The sequence below is a fragment of the Rana temporaria genome, chromosome 3, assembly GCF_905171775.1.
Source record: "Rana temporaria chromosome 3, aRanTem1.1, whole genome shotgun sequence".
Classification (NCBI taxonomy): domain Eukaryota; kingdom Metazoa; phylum Chordata; class Amphibia; order Anura; family Ranidae; genus Rana; species Rana temporaria.
The window spans coordinates 356,578,736-356,596,360 of NC_053491.1; the positions used below are offsets into that span (position 1 = coordinate 356,578,736).

The window sequence follows — 17,625 nt, forward strand, 5'->3', positions numbered from 1 at the left end:
TTTTATTTGATGCCGCCTTCATCGCAACAAATCTCCATTATGTTTCATGGCTTCTATTGATCAACATATTTTAAACAGAAATGGAACATCTTTTTAATAGAACAGGTTTATAATACAGAAGTTTAAGTGAACATCAAGGTACGACAATGGTCAAGAAATCCACAACCATAAAAAAGAAATAAAGTAGAACTATAAAATTAAATTTTCAGCTGCTCGGTCCCCAGTGGGATAAGCTACATGTAGTACTTGGTACCATCTTGCTAGGTGCTTACTAACCCTAGCTGTGAGGTCAGACTGGGTGCCCCTTCTTAATCATATGACAACATAGCTAGCAAGGAGGAGGTCGCTTTATAACACCTGCTTGTCTTGGCTTCGAGCACACCAGAGGGAAAGAGGGCATGTTAAGACACCCATCCCTCTACATTCCACTTGCTGCAGCTGTTCTCAAGAAAAAAAGTGTTCAGATCCGAGATAAGCAGCCACTGTAAAGTGAAAGTCTTCGTCTCAACTATGTTGTCAGATGGCTGCAGGGGAGGGGAACTTGGGCTCTGTACACACGGGCAAATGTCAGGAGATATTCGGGCCGTGTGCATGTCAGCCGGTCCGACACAAGCCGGCTGTTTGGGTGGCTTCTGTCCTGCATGCTGGAAAAGCAGCGGTCGACCAGCTCCTGATCAGCACCCTGTTCTGGTGGGGGTGTCCCCATGTCAGAAGACAACAGCTCAGCCGGGGGGATCGCTATACGAACGTTGGATTGTTACTACAGCGGGTCCGACCGGAGCGGTCAGTTTTTTTTTTTTTGTTTCGTTCAACCCAAACTATTAGTGTCTACCAGGCTTTAGCCCCTCTGCTGGACACACACCTTGAAGATGGTCTTTGGGAATACAGATAAAACTGAAAATACACTGGGATTTCTCTCGTTCAGCCCTTGGGATTCTCCCATCTGTGAAAAACAGCGTGGATGGAGCAATCTCCCCTGCTGCCTACTGTACCGACAGCCTTGCAGGGGATATTGTTCCATGGCTAGGGGCCTGGATACCCCATGGACTTAAAGGAGGTGCACTGCCCTAAGGCTGCATTCACACCTAAGCGACAAAACGCCCGACGCGGGACGCTTCTGCCGCTAGAGGGGAGAATTCCCATTGCTGTCTATGGAGATGGTTCACATCTCATAGACGCGCAACGCCTGTCACCTGAAAAAAAGTCCCGGACCCTTTTTTTCACGCGACAGGCGCGTTTTCCCATAGACAGCAATGGGAATACTTTTAGGAAAAAAAAAAAAAAAATTGAAACATTTGTACTCGCGGCAAATCTGCCGCTACACGCGAACGCGGCTGTCGCTTAGGTGTGAATGCAGCCTAAATGTGGCCATATTTAGTTAAAACAGCCGTTAACTTTTATAGGCATATTTGTAAACATTAAAGCGTTACTAAAAGGCAATTTTTTATTAAAATAACAAACAAGTTATACTTACCTGCTTAAAGCGGGGTTTCACCTGTGATTTTTTTTTTTAAAGTCAGCAGCTACAAACACTGTAGCTGCTGACTTTTAATAAGGACACTTACCTGTCCTAGGCACCACCATGGCTCAAATGTCAGCCAGTTCATCAAAAACTGGCTGGAATTCATGGTGTATAGCCAGCTTTAGGGACATTTTATCCCTTTCAAGGGTGAGTGCATCTTAACATTATTTTAAAGTTAAAGTGATTGTAAAGTCTCCATTTAAAAAATAAATAAAAAATTAACAAACATGTTATACTCATCTGCCCTGTGCATTTGGTTTGCACAGAGCAGCCCAGATCCTCCTCTTCTTGGGTCCCTCTTCGCTGTTCCTGGACCCTTCCTCCTGAGTGCCCCCATATACCAGCCAGTACAGGGGGAGGTAGTCACCTCCGTCATCCCCGGGTGGGGGCGAGGAGGCCCGGGCCCCGCGGTCCACGGTCCGGCCTCTGAGAACCCAGGGCACGCTCTAACAGCGTACTGAAGAACATACTGTACAGGGTAGGTCGGCCAGCGCTCAAATCGGTGGCCCGAACCCCCCACCCCCGCAAACGGCGGGCACGGAGGCCACGCGGGGGGGGGGGAGAAACAGGCCGGCGGGGGGGTTCCGGGTCAAGCTGTATCGTCCCAGGCAGAAGGGGACATGGTGTCATGCAACCCATGGGTCAGACCAGCATGAGGATTTCTGGGGTACCGGTACAGGGGAAGGCCGCTGGCATAACAGGGGGGGGGGGACGGACACTGAAGTCTGCGAGTTGCGGCCTACTCACGTTGTTCTCCGCCCGAGGGCGCACGGTGTCTCCTTCGCCCACCCCAGGTCTGTACATCGAGGGGCCCGATCTTCCAGGAGTGCGAGGCAGGATTTGCAACCAATCGGGGACAGGAATCCGATCTGTTTCCAGGAACAGAATAAGGGCCGGGAGGTCCGCCGGCGTCTGGACGGTGAATACCGCTCCATCCTTCCTGAAGGTCACTGCCAGCAGGTAACCCCACCTGTAGGTGAATCCGCGTGGTTTTGCTAGGTCTAGAACGGGCTTCAGTACCTTGACCGCCGATCCATCCAGAAGGACCTCACCCTGATCCCATGCTCCCCGGATGATGCGCTCTTTCTGTGCGTATCGAAGCAGCCTGCATACAACGTCTCGGGGTTTGTCTGGGTCAGCCGACTTCGGACCTAGTGCGCGGTGTGCACGGTCTACCTCCAGGACTTCCTACGGGTCTCCCAGCACGTCACGGAACAGCTGCAGCAGCGTGTCATTCAGGGCATCGGTGTCCACCGATTCCGGTATCACCCGGAGCCGCAAGTTGTTGCGGCGGCTCCGGTCCTCAACCGCCTCGAGGTGTAGTTGGAGTGTGACCGCCGCATCCCTGTGGTGGTCCCTGTCACGCTCTAAGCCTGCCAACGATCCTTCACCCGTGGACACCCTGTCCGTCAGCGTGGACACCTCCGCCCGTACTTCCTGAAAGTCCCGTCGGTGAGTCTCCTCGAGTTTGAGTATCTCCTGTTCCGCCGACATACCTCCCGGAGCCGCGGCTGAGGTTGACATGGTTGGCTGCGTCTCCGGTGTCCTCGGCGTGGCGGGGTTTGCCGTCATATCATCCAGGTAGAAGGTCCAGATGGCTTGGTCCGGGTCCTCTATAGCAGTGGTCATCAACCCTGCCCTACTGGGCCCACTAACAGGCCAGGTTTGCAAGATAACTGAAATACACAGGTGATCTAATTTGCTGCTCAGTGATTGCAGTATTCTAGACTGAATCTCCCCATGGTAATACATAAAACCTGGCCTGTTAGTGGGCCCTGTAGGGCAGGGTTGATGACCACTGCTCTATAGGGCCGCCATGAGGGTTGCCACCTGGCGCCGCCACTCTTGCTCCGGGTGAGATCGGCGTCTGGAGGTTGAAATAACGGTGTAAATCGCCTGTTTTAGCACCAGAACGGGTGAGTCGGGTTGGTACTCTGTTCTTGCTTTTTTGGCAGATTGCATGCCTGTATTTTCAGTTCTTTGGCCGGTAAAGGGGAGGACAAGGCCGGGAGCTCCAAAGTTCTGCTTCCTCACTCAGCCATGTCCAGGCCACGCCCCAGGCTTTTTATTTTGGTCTGTAATCTGCATGGAGTTCAGTTTAAAGAATTACATCTTTCCAGCGCAGCATGGGTTAATCAAGCACCTTAATAGACTTTATAGTTTACAAGACAGCAATAACAGAAGAGGGAGGGGGGACAAAAAAAATTTAAGAATTTAAATCCCTGCAACAGTTTCACCAATTAGCTTAATGTCAGAGAATTCTAATTAGGTGCCCTGAGATTGCTATTTAGCGCTAAAGCTTTTTAGAGTGCCAAATTCTCCTTTTCACACAAACCAATTGCAAAATTAAAGACATTAGGCCGCCTTAATTACATTATCACAACAGCTGGGATTAGGCAATCTATGAAGTCAAGGCAGGATTCTTTTGTCACAAGGTAGAAATCCCTCGCCGCGCAGGGTGCTGGATTTCGGGGCCTGCGTCGTATCTCCTCCACACAAAGCGAGCTGTATTAGGCAGAAAAAAATATGGCGAAACAAAAGAGACGGAGAGTAATGCTTTGCGAATAATGAACGGGCGAGGAAGAGGGAGACGGTAGGGTGAAAAGATTAAGTCTCCAATCGGCGGGTTTTGCTAACACTTCGGCTGCTGGCTTGAGGCCTACACCAATCCTCTGGTGACAAAGACTAAATCGCTGCCGAAAGAAAATAAATAAATAATAATAATCATATTGCTTGGCTGCATATTCACATCTGCTATCTAAAGCTGGAACCCATTTCATCCTTGTTGCTCCCATGAGGTGTGAAATTAGCAGCAAAACCACATTATTTTGTTTTCGGCCCTTTCTTTTCCTGCACAATAGCGTCTTATGTTCGCATTGTTGCCTGGGCTGTGTTTTCCACAGATCTGATCCCATTGTGAAAAATGTAAGTCTTTTGTTTTGTGTCGACTTCTTTTTGGAAAGAAAAAAAAGATGCATTTTACTGCCAGTGACCATTTCAGCAGCATGTTGATGAAAAAAAAAAAAAAGTCAACTTGGACTTAAGTCTAACATAGTAAGTTGAAAAGAAAAAATATGTTTTCCTACCAGGGCCCCTCACATTACAGTATGGAGCTTCATCTCCCTGGTCTCATAACTGAAATAAATATTGGGCGGTCCAACCCTGTTATTTGGTGCCTTATGTTTTTCTTGTTTTCTGTAATGAAATAATTGAATAAAAAAAAAAAATTATACGATAAAAAAATATATGGGTGATACCTTCTCTTTAACCACTTTACTACCGCCCGCCGTCAGTTGACAGCAGGACGATAATGCTCTAGTTCTGGGAGGACGTCATATGACGTTCTCACCTTGCCGAACCACTAGGGGGAGTGCGCACAACCGCCACGTTACTGGGAACCCAAAGCACGTGCCCCGCGGCCGCAATGTCCGCCAGGCACCCATGATTGCCTAATAACTGGGCAGGACCGTGGATCTCTGTGTGAACACAGAGATCCACATCCTGTCAGGGAGAGGAGACCGAATGGTGTGTCTCTTGTACATAGGGACACAGATTGGTCACCTCCCCCAGTCAGTCCCCTCCCCCTACAGCAAGAATCACTCTCTAGGGTACACATTTAGCCCCATGATCGCCCCCTAGTGGTTAACCCCTTCCCTACCAGTCACATTTACACAGTAATCAGTGCATATTTATACCACCGTTTGCTGTATAAATGTGAATGGTCCCAAAATAGTGTTAAAAGTGTCCGATATGTCCACCGCAATATCGCAGTCAGGATAAAAAAAAAAATCACTGATCGCCGCCATTACTAGTAAAAAAAGAAAAAAAATGATATATAATTTTTTTATAAATGTGGGTAAAGTGTTGCATGACCACGCAATTGTCATTCAAAGTGTGACAGCGCTGAAAGCTGAATAATGGCTTGGGCAGGAAGGGGGTGAAAGTGCCCTGTATTGAGGTGGTTAAAAAATAAATAGTTTAGACGCATCCTGTGCTAAAATAGGAGTCTGGTTCTAAATTGAATGTGCCTGCAGGGGCCCATTTTAGGCATCTTCAAATCGCTCATGCCTACAGGTATCAGTTCTTAGGCCAACCAGTTGAATTGGCATACTCGGAGCCCGAATCCACCCTTCGGGTGAAAGACTTGGAGAAACCCATGTCTCAGGTTCACGGGTCCGCTGGTTGCTGTCGGCCCTGAGTTGGCCCCCCTCCACAGGAAATGGGGGGGGACATACCAGAGCTGGACGAGGACTGGAGGGAGATTTGGGACTTTCCCATCTCCCCTCTGATCTCAGCTAGGGACAAACTGGTCCAATACAAAATTGTGCATAGAGCTCACTACAGGCCTCACAAGCTGCACCAGATGTCACCGGCACATTGTCCGGCGTGCTGACATTGCTCCTACCAACCGGGTGACTTTTTCCAATTTTTTGGGGTTTGCCCAGCAATCGAACATTATTGGAAAAGTACTCCAGGCGATTGCTAAAGGTCACCAAGACTCATGTTCCTTATGATCCTAAATATTGTTTGCTGGGGCTGGTGGAACAACAGTCAATGCTCAGAGCCAGGAAAATACTCATATCCCTGCTATTGTACTATGCTTGTAAAACCATTACGATGAACTGGAAACAATCGTCTCCCCCCCTCTGTCAGATTCTTGAAAAGCCTATTGAATGCCAGTTTACCCCTGTAAAAAGCCACCTACTCTGGCAGGGGTTGTCCACAAAAATTTAAAAGGGTATGGACCTGTTGGCTAGATGACAATTCCACTGCAACTGATGCAGTAACCAATTCCTAGATTAACACTATATCTCTAGTCTTAGTATATTGACCCAACTATTCTCATGTTGCATTATCCTGTTGGTACCAATTTGAGCATAGATTCTACTGAACCTCTCCCCACATTGGGGTTATAGTATAAGTTAGTTTGTTTGTTTATGTTTTGCCCTATGTTGCCGCATCAGAAGAACTGCCCCTGCGTGGGCAAAGGTTGGACCCCTGCGTGGGCTAATTTTGTATGCCAATGAAAAAATGTAATAAAGATTTTGCAAAAAAATAAAATATGAGTCTGCTTGAACAGAATCTGCTAGGAGTGGCTTCACATTTCCCCGGTGAAGTACTTCTGTGTTTTGGGCAAAACCCTGGGTTAGCTGCACTTTCCTTCTTTGGACTTCTATGATATCCTGCAGCATGCAGGCGTTTTAGTGCCAAAAAAAACAAAAAACACACACACACAGCTTAGCTGCGCTTTAGCAACAGCACAGTGGTGCAGTTTGAATAGGTTCTAAAGCCCAGGCTTACCAAACAAATGAGCAAACAGAAAGATGCCTCACGGCTCCAGGATATCAACACCTCTGTAGCCATATTATTGGTAAACTTAGTATCATTATGGTATAGTACCGCTCCTCTTCCAAGTTGAACGACACCCATCGTCATTCAACTCACTCCTGTGAGCCCAGCTCATTAAGGATCCACCCCATGCCCTAGGCTCACAGGAACATGCTGCAGATCAGCACCATGTCATTACATGTAACACTCTTTGCAGCATTTAGTGTCTGCCAACTATCAGAGGAAGATCTGAAACGCTGACACCTCGAAAAAGCAAGCAAGTGAATACATTTTTTCTTTTTGTAAATTGTGATGGTTGCTAGGCTAGGTCTAAAGAACCAAACTGTGATCAATATAATCTAAAAAATATAAAAAAAGGCCAATCAGCCTTTTTTATGAACACCTTGGAACAAAGTATATGCTTGAGGTCAAAGGGCCTTTAAATGACCTACTCCTAAGTCGTAAATTCAAGAGGTCCCTTGTGTTTAAATATCTACAGTCCCATAAGCCCCATATCCTGTTCCTACAGGAAACTCACTTATCTGGTAGCAAAATTCTAGTGCCGAGGTGGTTGTGGGTCGACTTGCCTTCTATACCATTTATTCTAATTATGCCAGAGTGGTGGCCGTTCTACTTAACTGCAAGGTGGAACAAGTTATTACCGATCCTGGGGGGAGAGGTGTTATTTTACTCCTGGAAATTTGTTAATGTACCTCCTCTATCTGTTTCCTTTATTTTGTATGTGATCTATAAGAAACTGCCTTCTTATGAATTTTGAAAAACGTTTATAAGATCCTAGATACCGCCCTAGATACCTCTAATCCTCAGAGAACTTCTGACCCCAAATTGTTTCATTGGGCGACTTCCCATGCTCTTACTGAGGTATGGCATTGGAAACATCCCCAGGACAAAAAAAAACAAAAACAAACTTTACCTACCTGTCTACGACCTACCACACTGGTCTGAGGCTTAATCTCGCTTTTTGCATGGCTCCCCTTTTATCAAAGTTCTCTGCGGCCTCACACTTGCTGGCTGGTGTCTCCTCTGGAGATCATCCTCAGTTTAGGGGGGTATACATGGTGGTTGCTGGAGGTTGGATGGGTCCTCGCTGGCTTTGGGATCGTAGGGTGGAGGAGGCGATGGAGGGCAAATTATCTCTGTATTGGGAACTCAATGAAACCTCTGCCTCCCTGCCAATGGTTTGGGACTCTTTCAAAGCAACAACAAGGGATGAATATATTTCTGTGATTAAAACAGCAAAGACTGTCCGGCTGGAAGAGTATGTGGTGGAAGCCGAAGCTTGATTTGCAATGGATTCCTTTCCGTTCGACCTCCTATATGTCCCAATCCCAGGCTAGACGGGAATTATCCTTGCATTATACCTCTCTCACTACTTTATCGCTACAGGTCTTATAGGGCAAATTGTTTGACATGGGGGATAAGAATTGCAAACTTTTGGCCAACCTGGTGGCGGCACCTAGATATCCCTCCCTTAGATACGATTTGGGGTGGTGTCAACATTTTAAGGGAATTTTGCTCTATCAGCAGCTGTATATTAGGTCTTCAGTTCCCTCTGAGGAGTTATCCAGGGCATTGAGATCTTTAATATTACCTTCCCTGTCAGAGTTTGATGTAGCCCTGCTGGACTCTGAAATTGCCATTACTAAAATAGAGGATGCTATTAACTTTTTTCCGGACCGAAAAGACTCCTGGTCATGATGGCCTTCCTGGGGAATGGTACTGGCTATATGCCGCAGAGATAGTGTCTATATTGCAAAAAGACTACCTTACCCGATTTGAAGAGATGTCCTACCCGCTTCAATGTATCAAGCACATATTGTTCTAATACCGAAGTCTGGTAAAGTAGTTACGCATTGCGTCTCCTATACATCCATCTCATTACTAAATTACAACCTTAAAATACTCACAAAGAACTTTGAAAGCCCACGTTTCCGTCATTCCTAAAGAAGGAAAAGACCCATCCTCTTTTGGCAATTACAGACTTATTTCACTTTTGAACATTGATCTCAAGCGCTGTTCACCAAGATACAAGCCACACATCTTGCGCATCATTAGCAACAAATAGTCCACCTAGATCAAGTGGGAATAGTTCCAGCTAGAGAAGCCAGAGATGACACCGTTAAAGTTCTTAACCTACTCCATGTAGCAAATGCAACACACACTGTATGTATGTAGGAACAGATGCCGAGAAGGGGTTTCTATCGAGTGTACTGGAAATGCCATATTGGCCTGGGAGACAATATGATGCACTGGATTACCAAGATGTACTCCACTCCGACTGCTCAAGTCAAGGCTAAATGGAGTTCACACAACCCCCCCCCCCCCCCCCTTTTTTTCTAATGTGACCAGACAGTAAATAGGAAGCCATTGGGGAGTTGAGGTTCCACCCCTCCTTCTCCAGGCTTTAAAATCGAATTTTAAGTTCAGATGTATGGATTTGGCTCTGAAATATTTGAGGATATACATTCCCCCCCAGACTATACTGCACTTTTGAACTTAATTGTCACCCCCCCCAGTCTTGACCAAAACTCATACTTTACTAGAGACTTGGCATAAGGGCTTGCACTCGTGGTTTGGTAGGTGCAATCTCCTTAAAATGTGCATCTTACCAAAATAAAATTTTCAAGTCCTACCAATAGGGATACCTCCCCCATCATTTTAAACCAGTTCACTCTCTGTGCACCCAAATACATTTTAAGGAATAAACACCCTAGTCTCCCCTGCCGCCAACTCTCGTTGCCCAAACAATACGTAGGCCTAGCAATTCCTGATGTCTTAAAATACTATCAGGCAACCCATCTAGGTAGACTTGTTCACTGGCACGGTCATTATGTTGTCAAGCTTTGGGCGCACAGTGAGCAAGTTTAATCTGACATACCACTGAAATGTGCCCCGTGGTGTCAAAAAAAAAACTACCGCATGCCTTGAAATGACATCCTTTGCTAGGGCCTATACTTCGTATAAGCTCACATCTCTTTACACAGGCCTACTCCCTATATTCGGAAACCTACAATTTCTTCCGGGCCTCCATGGCCAGGTGTTTCGGTGCTATACCAAGCTGGTCACTATCGGGCATCACGCTTCTTAGCAACTAATCCTTGGCTTTCCATTGAAGCTTTAAGAGAAGACTCAGGCTCTTTACAATTAACCTTTTGGAAAGCCCTCCAAATACATCATTATTTACATTCTCTACCTAACCCACAGGGGTTTTGGTCGCAACATGACTAATTTTGAGGAATACTATTCAGATGAAGGAACTCTGCCACAGGTTCTCTCTAAAACCTATAAATCACCCCTACCGAACAGATATGCTTAAAGAAATAGGAAACAGACCTAAATTGCACTTTTACGACAAAAAAACTTTTTCTCTGAAATCATCCATATGTACAAAGATTCAGGAAACCAACTTTAAATTTTAATGAGGTGGTACCATACTCCTTATATGTTACACAAGTTCTATCCCAATATCACCGATTGTTTTTGGAGCTACCAGGAGGAAAGAGGAACGCTGCTACATATCTTTTGGTCTTGCTCTGAGCTTTAATATTACTGAAAGGAGATCTGGGAAATTAAAACAAAATTTAACAGATTATGAGATCCCTGATGATCCAACTTATTTCTTATTGCACGTTTCAGCCATTCCGTAAAAAAAAAAAAAAAAAAAAAAATAGTGGGTCACCTGTAGACTGCTGCCAAATCTTGTATCCCTCTGTACTTGAAAAACACGCAACCACAAATTATTAATTGCCAGATCCATAAATGTGAAGGAAATCAATAAGATGGAAGACTTAAAACTTTCAGCGCAAGATATGAAAAATATTCCTAGATCTGGAAACTATGTTTGCCCTTTCTGAGGAGGGGAAAGCACCTTTGGGTCCATAACTTCGTCCAACACAAACAACATTTCCTAAATGCCCACAGTGTAACGAACCATCGTACCACCTTAAACTTCCCCTATTCCCTCCCCATACAGCCCCCCTTTTTTTTCCTCTTTCCTCCTCTGGTTTTATCTTCTTAACCCTTTGCTTCGATATAAAATGTAAAAGGGAATGGGCGGCTCCGTATCTCTATGTCAGTGATGGCGAACCTTGGCACCCCAGATGTTTTGGAACTACATTTCCCATGATGCTCAAATACACTGCAGAGTGCAAGAGCATCATGGGAAATGTAGTTCCTAAACATCTGGGGTGCCGAGGTTCGCCATCACTGCTCTATGTGGTCTATTTTTTAGGCTATATGCAGAAAATTTAAAACCGTGCTCAAATTATCCTTTATAATGACTTGACGTTTATGTAAATTTCAACATTTGTTTACGGATAAGACATATTATATGCTTTGCAATTGGATATACTGATGTCTACATATTATAGATGTAATGTTCTTGATCTGCCTTTTACTGGTTTAAAAAAAAAAAATTGAAAATAAAAATAATACTCACCAAGGTTCTGGCCACCAAGTTAATGAAGGTCCTGCCCTCAATTGTTAATTCTGATCAAATGGGCTTTATGCCAGGGAAGTCCACGATATAAATTTGCATGCAGTGTTTTCACATATTCAGTTGCCTTCTGAAGAGTCTTGTACTAGGGTGTTGGTGGGGCTAGATCTTGAGAAGATCTTTGACTCAATTGATTGGTTTTATATGGCATGATAGGTGATAGGTGATAGTGATGCAGTGGAAATTTGCCACTGCCTCTGCCTTAATTTTTTGAAGTCTCCAACTCGGTGGTGCCTTTTCAAAAAGTTACGCACCAATCTAGTGGTTGCCCCAAAAAGTTTAACAAGATTTGGGACATTTGGATTGACTCCGCTTATAAAATTGCAAGTTAATTGGTCTCCAGGACCTCTGTGATAGGATTTGGTTATTGATAAGTAGCGAATTTATCTGTTACTTCTTATCACTTGGAGTCCCCCATACATAATATTATCTAATGTGATAGGACATATCTGTCCCTTTGATTACTCTTTCATGAACCTGGGCAACTATCAGCAAGGTTGTAGTGCTCTATGAGTGGTATTTATTTTTTTAGGTTTGTTTGGGTTGTGCAGTGCCTTGTTACACCTTGAGCCGGGGTATGCCCCATAGGTTCGGTTTTGTATTTATTTATTTTTACGCATAAAACACTAAAAAAAAAAAAAAAAAAAAAAAAAAAGGACCCACCTGTCCTGCAAGCTCCAATCTCTTGTTTCCGTAATAATCTCGATCATCCACTTTATGTTCCCCTTGGGCCAAAATCACTCTGCGGACCATCACTGCCGTGTAGATGCATTTTGATCGAAAATGGAACTCTTTCACCTAAATAAAGTATAGAATAAAATGAATCCAGATCACCCAGCACAATTGATTTTTTTTACATCATGCTGCCACAATAGCGTTTTAAAATGACGAAAGTTTAGATGTACACCAATAACAGTACACAGTCATATGCGATAATTTAATTACAGTAGATCAGTGTAATATGTTCATACTGTTCTATCTTCTGAAATGGACAATACAATTAATATGTACTGTGTCAACTGAATCAATACAATCTTGCGATATGCATTATATTGACCACTTCAGCAAGTTTAACCCCCTTCATGACCAGGCCATTTTTTAGCTATGCGACACTGACATTTGCGGATCTTTTTCACACAGCTTTCTTTTGGTGGTATTTGATAACCACTGTTTTTTTTTTTATTGTATAAAAGGAAAAAAGACCAACGATTTTGAAAAAATATATATATATTTACTTATTGCTATAAAACATATCCAATAAAAAAAAATCAAATATCTTTTGGCCAAAATGTATTCTGCAACAGGTCTTTGGTAAAAAAAATCCCAATAAGTGTATATTGATTGTAGACACCTATAACTTTCACGCAAACTAAACTATGGGATATATACTGGAATTTATATTTGCTTGGTGGTGATCAGCGACTTATAGCGGGACAGCAGGCAATTTGACACTGACACTTTGTTGGAACTAACATCACTACAGTGATCAGTGCTGATAATATGCACCATCACTGTACTATGTATATATGTGTGTACGACTGTGTCCCAATTGTGTCGAGATCCTACGGGGTAAAATGACCGCACCAGCCAGGAAGACACTGGCTGCAAAAAAGCGCCTGGAGGCGGTTCAGTTGGCATGTGTAGCACTGTACAAGTGACTAATTCATTCATCTAGGGCAATCAAGAGGTTAAATATGTCCCTAACAAACGTTTGTGTGTACTGTGCGCAGATTTTACTGAGAATCTAGTGGTTTTCAATCCCTGCAACAATCGCCATTTTATTTCCTAGGGTCTCTGCTAAAAAATATATATACACACACACACACACACACACACACACACACACACAGTACAGACCAAAAGTTTGGACACACCTTCTCATTCAAAGAGTTTTCTTTATTTTCATGACTATGAAAATTGTAGATTCACACTGAAGGCATCAAAACTATGAATTAACACATGTGGAATTAAATAGAACAAAAAAGTGTGAAACAACTGAAAATATATATCATATTCTAGGTTCTTCAAAGTAGCCACCTTTTGCTTTGATTACTGCTTGGCACACTCTTGGCATTCTCTTGATGAGCTTCAAGAGGTAGTCACCTGGCACAGCACCCCATCACTCTCCTTCTTGGTCAAATAGCCCTTACACAGCCTGGAGGTGTGTTTGGGGTCATTGTCCTGTTGAAAAATAAATGATGGTCCAACTAAACGCAAACCGGATGGAATAGCATGCCGCTGCAAGATGCTGTGGTAGCCATGCTGGTTCAGTATGCCTTCAATTTTGAATAAATCCCCAACAGTGTCACCAGCAAAGCACCCCCACACCATCACACCTCCTCCTCCATGCTTCACGGTGGGAACCAGGCATGTAGAGTCCATCCGTTCACCTTTTCTGCATCGCACAAAGACACGGGGGTTGGAACCAAAGATCTCAAGTTTGGACTCATCAGACCAAAAGCACAGATTTCCACTGGTCTAATGTCCATTCCTTGTGTTCTTTAGCCCAAACAAGTCTCTTCTGCTTGTTGCCTTTCTTTAGCAGTGGTTTCCTAGCAGATATTCTACCATGAAGGCCTGATTCACACAGTCTCCTCTTAACAGTTCTAGAGATGTGTCTGCTGCAAAAGGTGGCCACTTTGAAGAACCTAGAATATGAAATATATTTTCAGTTGTTTCACACTTTTTTGTTATGTCTATTTCCACATGTGTTAATTCATAGTTTTGATACCTTCAGTGTGAATCTACAATTTTCATAGTCATGAAAATAAAGAAAACTCTTTGAATGAGGTGTGTCCAAACTTTTGGTGTGTATGTGTGTATGTATATATATATATATATATATATATATATATATATATATATATATATATATATATATATATATATACACACACACATACACACACACACACACACACACACACACACCAAAAGTTTGGACACACCTTCTCATTCAAAGAGTTTTCTTTATTTTCATGACTATGAAAATTGTAGATTCACACTGAAGGTATCAAAACTATGAATTAACACATGTGGAAATAGACATAACAAAAAAGTGTGAAACAACTGAAAATATATTTCATATTCTAGGTTCTTCCACCTTTTGCAGCACACACATCTCTAGAACTGTTAAGAGGAGACTGTGTGAATCAGGCCTTCATGGTAGAATATCTGCTAGGAAACCACTGCTAAAGAAAGGCAACAAGCAGAAGAGACTTGTTTGGGCTAAAGAACACAAGGAATGGACATTAGACCAGTGGAAATCTGTGCTTTGGTCTGATGAGTCCAAACTTGAGATCTTTGGTTCCAACCCCCGTGTCTTTGTGCGACGCAGAAAAGGTGAACGGATGGACTCTACATGCCTGGTTCTCACCGTGAAGCATGGAGGAGGAGGTGTGATGGTGTGGGGGTGCTTTGCTGGTGACACTGTTGGGAATTTATTCAAAATTGAAGGCATACTGAACCAGCATGGCTACCACAGCATCTTGCAGCGGCATGCTATTCCATCCGGTTTGCGTTTAGTTGGACCATCATTTATTTTTCAACAGGACAATGACCCCAAACACTCCTCCAGGCTGTGTAAGGGCTATTTGACCAAGAAGGAGAGTGATGGGGTGCTGCGCCAGGTGACTACCTCTTGAAGCTCATCAAGAGAATGCCAAGAGTGTGCCAAGCAGTAATCAAAGCAAAAGGTGGCTACTTTGAAGAACCTAGAATATGAAATATATTTTCAGTTGTTTCACACTTTTTTGTTATGTATAATTCCACATGTGTTAATTCATAGTTTTGATGCCTTCAGTGTGAATCTACAATTTTCATAGTCATGAAAATAAAGAAAACGCTTTGAATGAGAAGGTGTGTCCAAACTTTTGGTGTGTGTGTATATGTAAATATATATATATATATATATATATATATATATATATATATATATATATATATATATATATATATATATATATATATATACATACATATACATATACACACATATACATATACATATACATACACACACACACACACGTGTCACGTTTGGGGGTTCCAAGTAATTTTCTGGCAAAAAATAAATAAAAAAATACTGATTTTAACTTTGTAAGAAACAAGTGTCAGAAAAAGATTTAGACTTTAAGTGGTAAAACTGCCTGCATTTACACACAGAAGTTTATCCCTTTGATCTAAGAAGAAATAGTTACAATGTTTCTAGTTATATACTAGCAAGGACAATGTTGTTAAAAACTTGGCAGACAGCAGTGAGCAGAGAAATCTCTACACTTGTTACATGAAAGAATCAGGAAACTCCGCAATAGAGATCTGAGGGGGGTTGAATCCAGATCACAATTCTTTTAACGATTAATTGTGCAGCTCTAGTGTATGGTGTCGTGTGGGTGAGCGGTTTGCTGATGTCAACGTTGTGGAGAGTGGCCCATGGTGGCAGTGGGGTTATGGTATGGGCAGGCGTATGCTACGGACAACAAACACAGGTGCATTTTATTGATGATAAATAGGTGCAAAACACAAAAAAATGTTATAAAATTTTGCTCAGTTTATATACATGGATTCTGCACAGCTGGCCCACACTGTAGCAGTAAATGTACAGTGCGTGGTCGGCAAGTGGTTCTAAAGGCATAAGGTTGATCTAGCGATGTGCAAGAAAGCAGCAGCTCTCCCTCCCTCCTCATTGGCTCCTGCTGCTGTCAATCAGAGCCAGTGAGCAAATGAGGAAAGAGCGAGCTCTCTGTGTGTAAAAAGGACAATGTCCTTTACTGCCCCTTCCTACGATCCAAAAGATAACTGAATAAGGCACCTCTGTTGTAAGGAGATATGTTTATTTGCCCGGATTACCCTGAGTAAGCACACATCTCCTAGTACAATTGAAAAAGGTCTGTGGCAGACAATTATTGTTCTCTACAGGTCGGACACTGCCTTCAGTTTTGTACATGAACAAATTATTTAATATCCTTTAAAAAGGAGTCAATTTCATCATGATAAAAACTTTCCTGGCTGGGCGCATGAAGATTACTCAATGCAATAAAAACAAGAGAATTTCTCTCCTATGCCAACCACGGTTGTAGGTAGGTCACTTACAGGGACATGAGTCAGGATAGTAGATGCAAGAAGTTCCCTGGCTTCATCCACTCTGGTCTTTTTGTGCCCTCCTCCGCCCCACATTCTCTGTCTCCTCACCTTATTACCAATGTATTTTAATGCCTGAAACAAAAAAAAACTGTTAATGTAAGCAAACATTCTAGTGCAACCCCATTTAGTCAATAGAGTTTGATGTGTGAAAGGGAAAATTTTACAACACTGTCAACGCAAGTATTCAAATTGTGATAACAGATGTAAACCATAACTGGATGACAGCTTGCTAAATCACAATTTATCTACCAATTGCCATTTTCCCCTCCTTTTAGAAAGGACCATTTTAATCCCTTTATTTTGCATTTCAGTGTTGAGATCTCCTCCAGCGTTATGTTCTGTAATTTTCTGTCAAAATGTATGTGCTCCAGCATTGGCCAACGGTCATAAATGGTGGACCATACCTGTGCAATAAGCATTTGCACAGCTCCTAATAGTCTTTATCAGTGGCTCATGTAACACAGAGGAGCAAGGTAGGTGTTGCTGGAGTCATAACCTACACAAACTTTGGGCTCTCTGTTATAGTGCCCAGCGCTAATGCATGGAGCGAGTCGCATGCTCCTCCTTATCCAACCATATCAGTCTTTTCCTTTAGGTGCTAAACAAAGTTGCAGGGGAGTTAAAGAAATTTAAAAAATGTGTTGAGAGTATTTGGTGGGTGTGTGCATTAGATAGAGAGTGGGTCAGTCTCTCTCACATTATAATAATAAAAAAACACACACATACACACACACACACACACACACACACACACACATTTGTGCTCATAAAAATTATGATTACCAGGGTATGTAAACTTATGAGAACAACAAGTGTGTGTGGATAGAGATAGATATCCATCTCTCTCTACACACACACACACACACACACACACACTATTTTTATATATATGGGATGACGCTCTCGAGGCCGCAGACGAAGGAGAATCTTGTCTTCTGGTTCTGTTGGACCTAAGCGCAGCCTTCGACACAGTAGACCACAAGCTTTTATTGACTCGGCTAGCTGAAGTAGCCAGAGTCGCAGAAGGCGATTTATCTTGGTTCTCCTCTTTTTTGGAAAACAGATCGCAAATAGTGAAGTTGGGACCTTTCACTTCTGAGAAACGCACATTATCGTG

The 17,625-nt window shown here is 43.2% G+C and overlaps 1 protein-coding gene across 1 annotated transcript in view; it reads right to left on the minus strand.

The window, feature by feature from the left end:
- The window catches only part of POLR3B (RNA polymerase III subunit B), a 174,551-nt gene that overhangs the window by 106,973 nt on the left and 49,953 nt on the right, over positions 1 to 17,625 (minus strand). The window contains exons 11-12 of the mRNA XM_040345215.1: positions 16,458 to 16,580; positions 12,030 to 12,164 (exon numbers count right to left, since the gene is read on the minus strand). Of these exons, the coding sequence (XP_040201149.1) occupies positions 12,030 to 12,164; positions 16,458 to 16,580 (258 nt within the window). The remainder of the gene's footprint in view (positions 1 to 12,029; positions 12,165 to 16,457; positions 16,581 to 17,625) is intronic.